The sequence below is a fragment of the Artemia franciscana genome, chromosome 4, assembly GCF_032884065.1.
Source record: "Artemia franciscana chromosome 4, ASM3288406v1, whole genome shotgun sequence".
Lineage (NCBI taxonomy): Eukaryota > Metazoa > Arthropoda > Branchiopoda > Anostraca > Artemiidae > Artemia > Artemia franciscana.
The window spans coordinates 32581762-32593936 of NC_088866.1; the positions used below are offsets into that span (position 1 = coordinate 32581762).

Genomic DNA, 12175 nt, shown 5'->3' on the forward strand with positions numbered 1-12175 from the left:
ATCCGATTAGTCTATTACAATGCTACAATTATTCAAGGTTCAAGTTGTGAGAAAATACGAGTCAAAATTTATTTTCAGGTCGAAAAGACAAAACTTGTTCGACTTTAGACAAACAAACACAGGCAAGAAATTGCCTGTTTCAAATACAACTTCCAGAAGAACAATATAAAACCGAATGTTTTTCCACCCCAAAAGTGGATGCAGAATATAAAAATTCTTGATTTCAAAACAGTCCCAAAGCATTTAATAGTCATCAAAAACGTTGTGGAGCCCGTGAACAAAATTTAGAAAATGAGAAAAAAAATCTCAAAATAAGAGGCAGGAATTGTAAGCATCGTAACTTTATGGAGTAATTTTGACAGAGACACACGAGCTAGCGCATACTGTCAACTAGATGTAGAATTTCGATAATTAGTTGGCATATAAACACATACAAGAACAATACTACCTAAATCAACTGCGAGGTATATATCTCTAGATTCAAAACAACTAAATCTAAATTTCTTATTTACAGCTTCAAATTCACAAAGAATTTTTTTGGTTCAAAAGCAAACTATAGATAAGAGGCAAGAATTGTAATTCGGCCACAAAATTAGCATGAGAAAACAAAACTTTCTAAAAAAAATAACACAGATTTCTCACTGATAGCAATATGATACTCGGGGTAATGTAAATGTTTAATCGTGTGTTTTTTCTAAAATCTCCCCTTAGCCGGTTTTGAATAAATGAGAGCATCCAGAGGGGAAGGGAGTAACGTTTACCATCTAAACCCCCCTCCTTTCTCCAAGATTTAGAAAAATGCTTGCATCTTCACTAATTTTTCAGGTTTTGAAGAAAAAAACTGGAAAAAAAACTAAATTGTCCACCAACTTCCGTTAAATATTAATTAAAAGGTCTTTTCGAAAAGAAGTTTTAAACTAGGTATTCTTTTCTCACGCCTTAAACTAGGTATTATTTTCCTAGACCACACTACCGTTCTTTGACGAATAAGTAAATTTTCAAATGGGGATACATTCATTTATTTAAACAGTGAAAAAACAGGTACAAAAGTCCAGATATTTCAATCAGATATGCAGCGACAGTCATCAGTAGTATTACTAAAATAATGTAAATGAAACTAGCCTATTATACACAAAAATAAATAACTTTTCGGGTCATTCACAATATAATGAGCTTCTGGATTATTCACTAGATTGTTTTCAGAGAGAGTTCACTGACAAAGTTTATTAAAAGTCTTGATGTAAATTTCTTTCTTTAACCTTGCCCAAAAGTAAAACAAATTTCCAATGAAGGAGGCAAATCTTTCCGTGTCTTCTAATTGCAAACGAAATGTTGGGTATATAGTTGTTCACTTGGATGGTCTTTAGACACGTCGACGTATGACACGTAACTTTTCTCATCGAAAAGTTGCGATTTTTCCATAATATTGCTTTCCATTATCGCAGACTGTTTTCGTAAATCCCATTTCTTTTTTGTATCTCCTGTCTTTTTTGCTTTCCTCCAATTCCTTTGTTGTGCAAAATAAGTCATCTTCAACTTTTAATTTGACTCTAATGTCAATTAATTATCAATTCCTTGGGTTGAATCAAACACCATTCAACACAAAGAATTAATAGTTGTTTTTTTTCTGGTCATTTTATTCACGCTACATAGTCATTCAATAAACGGATTAGTCAACTACGAATTCTGTCGGCTAACACCCTTACAGGATTATAAAATAGCTTTCTCAGTAAACTCTCTGAATTTGGTAACCAGCAATACTTTTGAAATTTAAAAACATCATGGTTATTCTATATGTGAGAAAAATTTTCCAGATGGAAGTAAATTTTCAATATTAAATGGAATTCGATTTGCATATTTTTTCCGACTCAGCATATATAATTAAAATTAAGTAATCGAGTAATTTATAGAAATGTCCTAAAGGAACAACTTTAATCAGTTTGAGATAAACTCTCTTGTAGAAAGCACGAGGTTCGCAAAAAGTTTATGTTCCTGTTTTCGATTATCGTGGTATCGTGGTGCATTATCGTAGTTTTCGATATATGAAATGAGGGAGAATTGTTGGGGGGATTTCCCGGAGAATAGTTGTCTGTAGGGGAAATTCTCCAGGGAAATTATTTATTAATATATTTAAATTTAGAATTACGATCATTATTAATGCGCGGTGGGAATTGTTCGCAGTGAAGAGGGCAGTTTCCAAGGGGGAGAATTTCCCGAAAAAACTATCAGCTGGGAATTTTACTTAAACATGAGGTTTCCTGCAAGAGCAGGGTTCCTACGCTTTTCTTGAAATAATTTTTCAGGACTTTTTCATGACATTTTCTGTTGCTAGTCCGTCATGACACAAGTCATTACAACTAAGTCTTGGCAACATACCGATAGTATTATAATATCGGAATATATTTTAGAATAGATATGATATTGTATCTATATCATACTATTGGTATTATACTTCTGAAGGAATTGTCATCTTTAACAATCCCATCAACTTTCCTTACTAGAAATGTAACACAACTAACACAGAAGTTAATCTCTTCTTTAGTTCTTACACAGCTATTTCACTTTACGGTATCAGTTTAAAGGTTCAATCTCTCATAGTAGATATGTGTTTAGTTTTTATGAAATGAACGTATTTTTATAAAAATAAAAATTTGTATAAAACTATAATTTTTTATAAAATAAAAATTTTTATCGATTACTATTGTTAAAAGATGTTTAAAAAAAATTCATGTGTTAAATGTTTAACCCGTTTGCGTTCATTCAAAAAGAAGGAAGACTATATTCCAGGACAACTGAAATGTTTCCAGGATATTTTAATTTTATCTTTGCTTTTTCCAGGTGTTTTCTATGACTGGAAAATTGGTTTTTAAATTTCAAGATTTCCGGTAGGCGTGAAAACTCTGGAGGAAGACTTTGCCAACGGGGAACTCCCCTTGAATTTCCTTTTTTTAAGATCGTCGTAACATTTGATGGGCATACTAGTAGCACTTATAATTTTAAATGTTTTATCCCTAACTATGTAACATTCCATACAAATAAATCAAAAAAAAAGAAAAAATCCAGTAAAATTTCGTACCCATTCACCATTTCAAATTCTTGTCCTTGGGCACATCTAACATCATTTTCACTATCAAACTGTACAGCGTTATCCATGTAACTTATTTCAGAAGCAGGAAAGCTATCAGAGCTATGAAAACAATTTTCTTGACTATTACTCTACAAAGAGAACAAAGTTTCTGATAATCCTTATATAAGAAGAATCTAGAAATAAAAATACAAAGATATCAAACATATACAAAATTTACTTGTGTTGGAGAGGAAGAGTACATTATCGTCACTGTTTGCCTTGTAAAGTCCAATCTGACATTTTCGAATTTATGAAATAATTGCCAAAAACAGTTTGCTAAGGTGCATTCAAAAGTAGGATCTGTAGACCAATTGAAAATTCAATGAAACTTAGATCTTCCCGGTCCGGTTAATCCTGTCTTCGACAAAGCTGAGCAACAGTTTTTTTATGCAACTATCTAAGAAGTGTGAATATGACCTTTAGACGTAAGAGCGACGACAGAAAAGTTTGGAATGCAACAGTTTTATTAACTTGATTTCGAACTATTAGCTTCCAAGCTTCAGAGACTCCATTAGGACTGAAAATTCGTAGAAATGCTAGACGAGGAATTTTTTTTTTCATTTGTCAATTATTTTTTGCAGAAAAAATTAAGGAATATACCACCAGGGTGAGTAAGAATTTTCGGCACCGGTTACCACGTCCCCCCTTGCATAATAATGATTTTGTGGCTCCAATAGGTTAGATTTAAACTTTGTGGAACACCTTTTCGTCTATATCTGCTAACGTGCTCCGTCCCTCCTTATTCTTTAGAAAATTACAAAAAACTGCTATAATTTCAGCATTCTTTTGGTGGTGCTGGTAGCTGGGTAACTGATGACAGTTAACTGATACTTTTGGGCAATTAAAACTGTAAGTTGCAAAATCAGCTTATTAGATGCCTGATTTTCAACTCAAAGATTACATGTTTTAAAAATGCAACCCAGAATATCCCTTTAGGCATTTCTAAGAGATATCTAGACTGTTTAAAAAGTGCTTTTCAACATCACGTAGAAAAAAATAGGCAATTCTTACTCGGAATCGACATTTGTCAAGGAAATGGGTTTTTGTCTAGAATCAACATTTACATGTTTTGATATTAAACGCATTCATCTTTAAGATATTCCACTATGTGAGTAACCTGTAATATTTAAGTTGTTGGTGATGTGGAGATGATAAGTCAATTTATCAAAGACAAAGACATATTACTAAACAGGAAAAAAATAGGCAATTCTTACTTGGAATCTGCACTAGTTAAAGATAGGGGTTTTTTGCCGAGAATCAACATTTACTTGTTTTGATATTAAACACATTCATCTTATAGATATTCCACTATGTGACTAACCTGTAATATGTAAGTTGTGGGAGGTGTGGAGATATTAAGCCAACTGATCAAAGACATATTACTACACAGGACAGCAAAGGGGTTACTCTCCTATATGATGAGATAGATTCTAAGAAAGAGGATATTTGGAAGCGCGATTCAAAAGACTGGGCCAGTTTTTGAGTACTTTCACCCCAGCCTACCACCAAGCGCGTCGGTCTTAAGTGACGTTATGAGTAGACGCGCCAAAAGGCTGTTTCCCAGATATATTAAAATTTGTAGTGGCCTCCTCTTTTGCAACTATAAAGCTCTGATTAAAAACCTTTTGATATATTTATTTCATTTAAGCCAGAGCTAAAGTCAGGGTTTATAACGTAGTCAGGGTTTAAGTCCTTATTTTAGATTTTTTATTCTTGTAATAGTTGTTTCTTATTTTTTTATATTATATTTTTTTATACAATTATATATGTATATACTATAAAAAGAAAAAACGAGCTTTTGAAATAACCAGTATGGTCCAAAAACGTAATTAAAAAAGATGATGGTTTAAATTCAAGCTGAATCTTACAGACTTTTAGCAACAGTGCCATCGTGCCATCTATACTAAAACTTTCTCATTCTAAATTAAATAAGTGACGGTGATAAATAAACTTGTTGCACAAACATCTCATATTTAATGTTTCACAGTAAATGATAGAGATATGAGATAATACGATATATAAAGTGAAAACAGCACTTATTTCAAAAAACGTTGGATTCCGAAAAGATCAATAATACAACCGATTTTCTAATTATGTTTATATTATATATAACACAATTTGTTTGTGTTATATATAATCAACACAATTTGTTGATTAATTTTGAACCTTATCTGGGACTTTCAGATTTGAAAGTATTTTATTCCTTAAGTACATTGAAAATCAGGACTGGACAAACCTTATTTCTAGAGTGGGGCTTGATGCACTTAGAAATCAAAGGATGTTCCAACATGAACTTCACTAGCGAAAACGTGGGAAGAAGAGAGGTAGTATATTTCATATATCAGCTCTTCCTTCTACCCCCCCCCTCCCAAAAAAAAATATGTGACAAAGTTAGTTGTTCTTTCCACTTTTCTGTGACTTTCAAATAATTTAACAGATTTGGCAGATGCACATCTTCCCCTGCTGCAAACTAAACTCCAAATATATTTTGTTATATATTGATGCAAACTGGAGGTCAAGTCCATAAACAAAAGTGGTACGATGCTTCTTTATGAGTACATTTTTTTGTATTTGCGTGGGTTTATTTCTAATAATACCATTTAAGTTAATCCCTAGAAAACAGAATAAATCTTTTAGTGTACCTTGTTCATTATTCTCCCAGCACCATGACCATCCATTTCTATATCCAATGAATCTAATCGCTTTAGCTGGTGCTCATTTGAACTCTGTTCTTGATTGACCACCCATGCTAGTACCTCGAAGGATTTACTAGAAGAAGGTGATGATGGTCTCTCTGATGCTAGAGACCTTTCTTCAAAAAGTTCCTTGCTTTTATGATGTTCAGTCAACAAATCATCAACATCAGCTTTTTTAAGCTCTATGTCAACAAAAGATGGAATTTGACCATCAAACAATGGGGCCACAGTACCACCCGACGAAACAATTCCATTGCTGATTGGATCTGTTATTTCTTTTGTCGATGAATGAAGCCATATGCCAAACGACGTTTCTCGAAGATGAGCAGGGAAAACATTTACTCGCACTGTCTCGTTTGTTGACGAAACACATTCAGCAGCAGTCTAAAAAAAGAGCAGATCTTCCAGGATAAAAACTAAACAATTACAACAAATAAATTAATAAATAACATAATAAATATTATCCAATATTAAAATAATAGGATAATATCATGAACAAAATATACAACAAAGAATATATATATAACAATATCATCAAACTTTAAAATATATAATTTTAATTAATAGACGAAAAAAATGCTTTTTATCAATGACGATATTTTTTATACGTTTTTTTCGTATAATTTACTAAATTTCTTTTCAGTTTTTGCCCATCCTCCTGACATGTATATTTTCTTGTTTACAAAACTAATTAAAGCCTTAAACCTTTTCAGGTTCATTGTTCCTATTCAGCTAAAATGTGGCATTTATGAGTATCACAAAGAAAATTGCATAATTTCGGAGGCAGAGTCAAACTTAAAGTTTCTTGTTGATCGAGAAATATAGAATACGATTTCTTGATTTAAGAGCCAATCAGCTTTTCGTTTACGATAGAGGAGAAAATCTCCAGTCTTCATAAAACATCATACGCTGGGTTTTTTCACATGTATTGTTTGACTGGCTGTTTGGCTAGAAGACCTTACCTTAGACCTTAGATCTTCCTGTGCCTTCAGAGGCGCTTAGGACATCTAAAAAGAGTCGCCAGTCATCTCTTATTGCACCGGCCACCCAGACATCTTCCCATTCAGGTTGGATTGAGGCATTGAAGTTTGTGTGGTCAGTAGCTTCGTCGTAGGTTGCTTTTGGGGCGTCCTCTTCTTCTGGTACCACGTGACTACCACTGATAAACGACCTTCGGCAGTCGAGTTTAGGGCATGCAGATCACACGAAAGAAGTATCTCTACTTCTTATATTTAATCATTTTGGCTACCAGAGGCTGAGATGTCTTCTGTTGTATAGTAGCGTTTGTTACCTTGTGGGACCAGTGGATATTTCGAATGCGCCTTAAACACATATTTTCGAACGCAAGGAGTTTCTTTTCAAGTATTTGATCTATTTGCCAAGTTTCATAACCATAACAAAGCGTTCAGAGGACGTTGCTGTCGAACAGCCTCAGCTTGAGTTTGAGAGAGTACATCCGGCTGCTCCAAATTTGAGACAGTTTCCTGAAAGATGCATTAGCCTGGCCAAATCTTAGCTTGACTTCTCGCTGACACAATCCTGAGTTGTGGATGGCACTTCCTAGGTACTTGAACTCTACGACTTGCTCAATCGTCTGATTATTGCATCGTAGGTCGAGTTGAGATCCAGTGTTTGCCATACTTTTCGTTTTCTTGGCATTTATCTTAAGGCCAAAGAATTCTGCAGCGTCCCTTACTTGGTTAAGGTAATGCTAGAGCTTTTGCTTGAAGGACTCTTAGAGGCTGATATAGTCAGCGAAATCAACATCTCCGCGTCTCTTATCATCCAATTGGATTCCATATCCGTCACAGGTCCGGAGAATGTAATCAATGATAAGAATAAATAGCAGTGGTCATAGCACACAGAATAGTTTAACCCATGTCATGATACAAAAAAAAACGGATACTCCCGTCACTTGTCTGCACGCAGCATTCCGTGTCTTTGTAGAAAGCTTCAATGATTCGTTTGAGCTTATCAGGAATACCGTAGTATTGGAAAACCTTCCAAAGCATTTGGCAATCTACCGAGTCGAAACCTTTATTGAAGTCTATAAAGACCTAGTAAAGCTTATTGCGTCATTCATTAGGCTTTTTCTAGCAGAATTTTAAGAGTAAATACAAGATCAGTGCATGATCAGTTTGGCCAAAATTCATGCTGCTCCTCTCTGAGATGTTCACTCAACGCAGGTTGGATTTTGTTAATGAGTATAGTCGCCAATAGTTTGCTAGGTATAGATACAAGGCTGATACCTGTCCATTTTTGGCACTTTGCAGTGTCACCTTTTTTTAATATTTTGACGGGAGTACTTTTTGTCCAATCCTTAGGAATTTCTTCTGTTCTCCAAATTATAGAGAAACGTGGTTCATACAGTTATACATGCAGCTACTGAGCATCTAATTATTTCACCAATTCAGTCTTTCCAAGGGAACTTTCCATACTTCAGCTTCTTAACTGTTTTTCGTATTTCCCCACCTGAATGTTCTTTCATATCAACGAATAGATTTAGAAATGGCGTGTGTGGTATATCTGGAGTATCCGCGGGTGGTGATCTATTTAATGAATTTTTGAAATGCACCGCCCAGGCTTCGTTCCCTTTATCAGGGTTAATAAGAAGTCGTCCAACTTCTTCTTTGACGGGTCCATCAACTATCTAATCAACTATCGTAGCCAACAAACTATCTCATTGGAAACTATCCCATTGGTGATTTCCCCGTCTAGCAGCTTCTTCAGCCTTCTGAGCTTTCTGTTCAAGGCTACGGCATTTTTCAGCAGGGACGCTCTTCTTTATAGCCTTATCCAGCATAGCATACTCTAGTCCAAGAGGGTGTCTCGCATCAGAGGAAAGAGTCTTAAGAAGAGATTTCTTCTTGTCAGCCCTCTTCTTTATCAGATCCCACGACTCAAAAGGGATCCATTCATTCTTTGGCCAATTTTCATACCAAGCGTTTCGTAGGCAGTATCACTGTAGGCTTTTCTGTAGCAGTCCAAGCTGTATCTGGACTTTCATCTCGCAGCAGACCCAGGGTTAATAAAAAAAATTAAAAACGGATTAATTAATTCTTTTCATTGCAGATTTTGATTAGTCTTAAAGCACGCAAAACCTCTAGTTAATTATAACACATTTGGAAATCCCCTCTATTACTTGACGATCTAGGTCTTTTTTATTCTTACATTTAGTCCTTATTAATAAATACTTAGTCCAGACGATCTGGACACTTTTGATTTAAATTTACAATTTTTTTTTTACTTTAATCAAGCACTGAGACACAATACTGACTAGAGTATAAATAGCCAATATATATAGGCACCTAGGGATTTTCTCACCTAAATAAAACATAAACAAATTTAGATAGGTCACGAGTTTCAGATAAGTCGGTTAGATTCCTAATTTTGGGGAAAAACTTGTGTGACGTTAGCGACGACAAAAAACTCAGTAATGTTATATTTATATACATTTCAACAGCATAATTTAAATCATTTGTCCCTTCGGAGTGGTTGTATCGGTTTTAGTATCTATGACGAAAGCAAAGTTAGAACAGAGGGCAAAATAGTTTGAACAAATAAAGAAGAAGGCATGGAACAAGGAACAGCTAGAGAAAAAGGCATCAAACAAAAAAACAGCGAAGATCACACTGATTTGCAAACGAAAATGCTACACAATGAAATCCGCAGTTATAATTGCAAAATTACAATAGATTCAAGAAAAGTGTACTTGGCGCGTCTGTGACCGATAAACAGAAAGGACGAATTAATTTTTAGTGTCAGGGACGCGTTTAAAATTACATAAGATGACGAACAACTCAAAAAAGCAAAAGAAAATGGCATAGAACAAGAAACAGCAGCAAATCACATTGAATTGCAAACGGAAATGTGATTTAAAACTAAAGATAACTGCACAATAATTATGCTATTGCATAATTTAGACGTTAAAAAATATCAATAGAATAAGGAAAACAGCGAAAAGACTTGCAGAATTGTCACCAGAATAACACTAAAACAGTGTTAAAAAGTAATAAATTGGAATAAACTTAATAATTTGCAAATTATCAAAAAGGATCCACAGAAGAAATAATTGGCAGAAAAAGTAACCTACCTCTAAACCTTTTTCACTGGCTAGGATTTCAAGATTAATTGATGTTCCATCTGCTGTAGGTTGATTTCTAATAGAACTATCCATCCTTAACTGTAAGACCATAAATAAATGGTAAAAAGAACAAAAAATAACACAATGAACAAACTGAGCCACTGAAAAAGAACTCTAAAATGTAAGAAATTATTAAAAGAAGAAAAAAAAATCAAAGTAAAACTATCTGTGCAGAAAAGCAGCAATATTTATAGAAATGAATCAAATTGAAACGATCAAATGCCCAAAAAAAAGTAAGTCCAAGTTAGGAATACTGCAAACACTACTGAATAAGTGGCCACTCTTATCTTAAAAAAAGCTAAGGTTTTGCAATTAAATAGAAACAACACTAGCTTTGGTAGAAAAAATCTAAGCAGAAAAAAATGGCCAAGTTTAGCTGGGCTGTTCAAGACTTAGCTAGGTAAAAATTTTTAGCAATCATTCCCAGGAATAAGGGGATTGTAATTTTTCACAGAAGAGGGAAGAAAGACGTAGAGGACCCAATAAAAAGGGTTGCCACAGAGCTATTCAGTTACTGGTTTGAAACTTACACCCAACCATTCAATCGTTATTTGTCTCGACTGTCTATTCGCCTTGAAAGTTTCAGAATTATACTATAGGTTGAAGGGAATTCTTGTTTTTGAAAGAGGGGGGTTAGGTGGCCACAAAATGACCTGTAAACAGTTTGAATCTGGTCAGTTGAAGACACCCTAAAGACCTCAAGCCACGAGGACACTCATATAAAACCAGGCTGGGAATCCCACTCCCCACAAAAATAAAAAAAAACGGCTGGAAACTAGTATTTTTCTAATCAGCCTGAAATGTATATCCCCAAGTCCCTAGAACTAGAACATGCTAACATAAAACAAAACGGAAGGAACCAAATATTTTCTGGTGGAATCTGCAACCGACACTCCCACACACCCTGAAACTTCCTAGCAATGCTCATAAGACCTGCCTTACCTTTCAACCTCTGTGCTGTTAGGTATGTGAATGAAGTATTTTATGCTGTAATTGAACAGTTGATTTTTGAAGAAGGGGAAGTAACTAACGATTTTAGGAAACCCCTAATTACACGTCTGTATAAGAAAGGTGCTAAGAGTAAGTGTAGTAATTTTCGATGCATTAGCCTGGTCTCTGTAGGTAGAAAGTACAATACTTTTTCGACGGAGATTTACTGTAGACAAAGTTATAAGAGAAGAACAGTGCGGTTTTAGAAAAGATAGAGGGTGTGTCAACCAAATTTTCCCTCTTAGGTTAATAATCAAGAAGTGCCTAAGTTATTGAACACCTTTGGTGCTCAGTTTCATATATCGTGAGCAATCATTTGATTATGTTGATAAAAGAGCTTTAGCGAAGGTCTTATGCTTGTGTGGTAAACCAGACAAATAAATAAAAATGATTGGTGCAGTGTACAAGGATAACACTGCCACGGTTAAGGTAGGAAATGAGGTTAGCAGCTGGTTTAGTATTAAATCAGGACTTTAGCAGGGTTCTGCTCTATTCCCCATTATATGAATCATTTGATGGACTTCGTCTGAAGGACCACAGGAAAAGCAAATGGGGGGGGGGGGGGGGGCACAGAATCAAATGGGGAGGAAAAAGTTTCCCAGAATTAGACTATGGTGTGGATTTAAGCATCCTAGACGAGTGTCAGCAAAATGAATGAGCCTTCAGAGGTTTTGCGAGTTCAGGGTGCTAGAATAGGTTTGAAAATTAATGTTCAGAAGACTAACTCACTAAGGCTAGGAATACGTGACAATCAAAATGTGATGTTGGGTAAGAAAAACATTGTATCGGGTAGATAGCTTCACTTACGCTGATAGTATTATTAGTAAAGATGGTGTGAGCAGTGAAGATTTTAAATATAAAACAGCTAAGGTTCAGGGTTTTTTCATAGTTGAAAAAAAAAAGTTTGGAAGAATAGGAAGATAAATATGGAAACCGAAATTAGAATATTTTAAGCTAAAGTGATGACAGAGGTCAAATATAGTTCAGGGGACAGACTCATTTTTTTCGTGTCTGAGGCCGCCGTTTAGAGAGGGCCCAAGGTCCAAGGGTCACGCCTTGAGCTGGCACTCACGCGACTGCCCTATCCGATGGTGAATGTTTATCCATACACCTAGTAGCCATGGATTGAAAACCAGCTGTGCGTTGGGGACTCCCTCCAGGCCATGCTGTGTTCCGATTCTGAAAATGCTTTGTTGCTTAAAATGACAGTTAAAGAAT

The 12175-nt window shown here is 35.0% G+C and overlaps 1 protein-coding gene across 2 annotated transcripts in view; it reads right to left on the reverse strand.

Annotated features, from left to right (window-relative positions):
* The window catches only part of LOC136026314 (myosin-9-like), a 62114-nt gene that overhangs the window by 26865 nt on the left and 23074 nt on the right, over nt 1–12175 (reverse strand). For both annotated transcript variants that reach the window (XM_065702735.1, XM_065702736.1), the window contains exons 2-4: nt 9917–10006; nt 5770–6207; nt 3077–3216 (exon numbers count right to left, since the gene is read on the reverse strand). In XM_065702735.1, coding sequence (XP_065558807.1) covers nt 3077–3216; nt 5770–6207; nt 9917–10006 — 668 coding nt within the window. The remainder of the gene's footprint in view (nt 1–3076; nt 3217–5769; nt 6208–9916; nt 10007–12175) is intronic.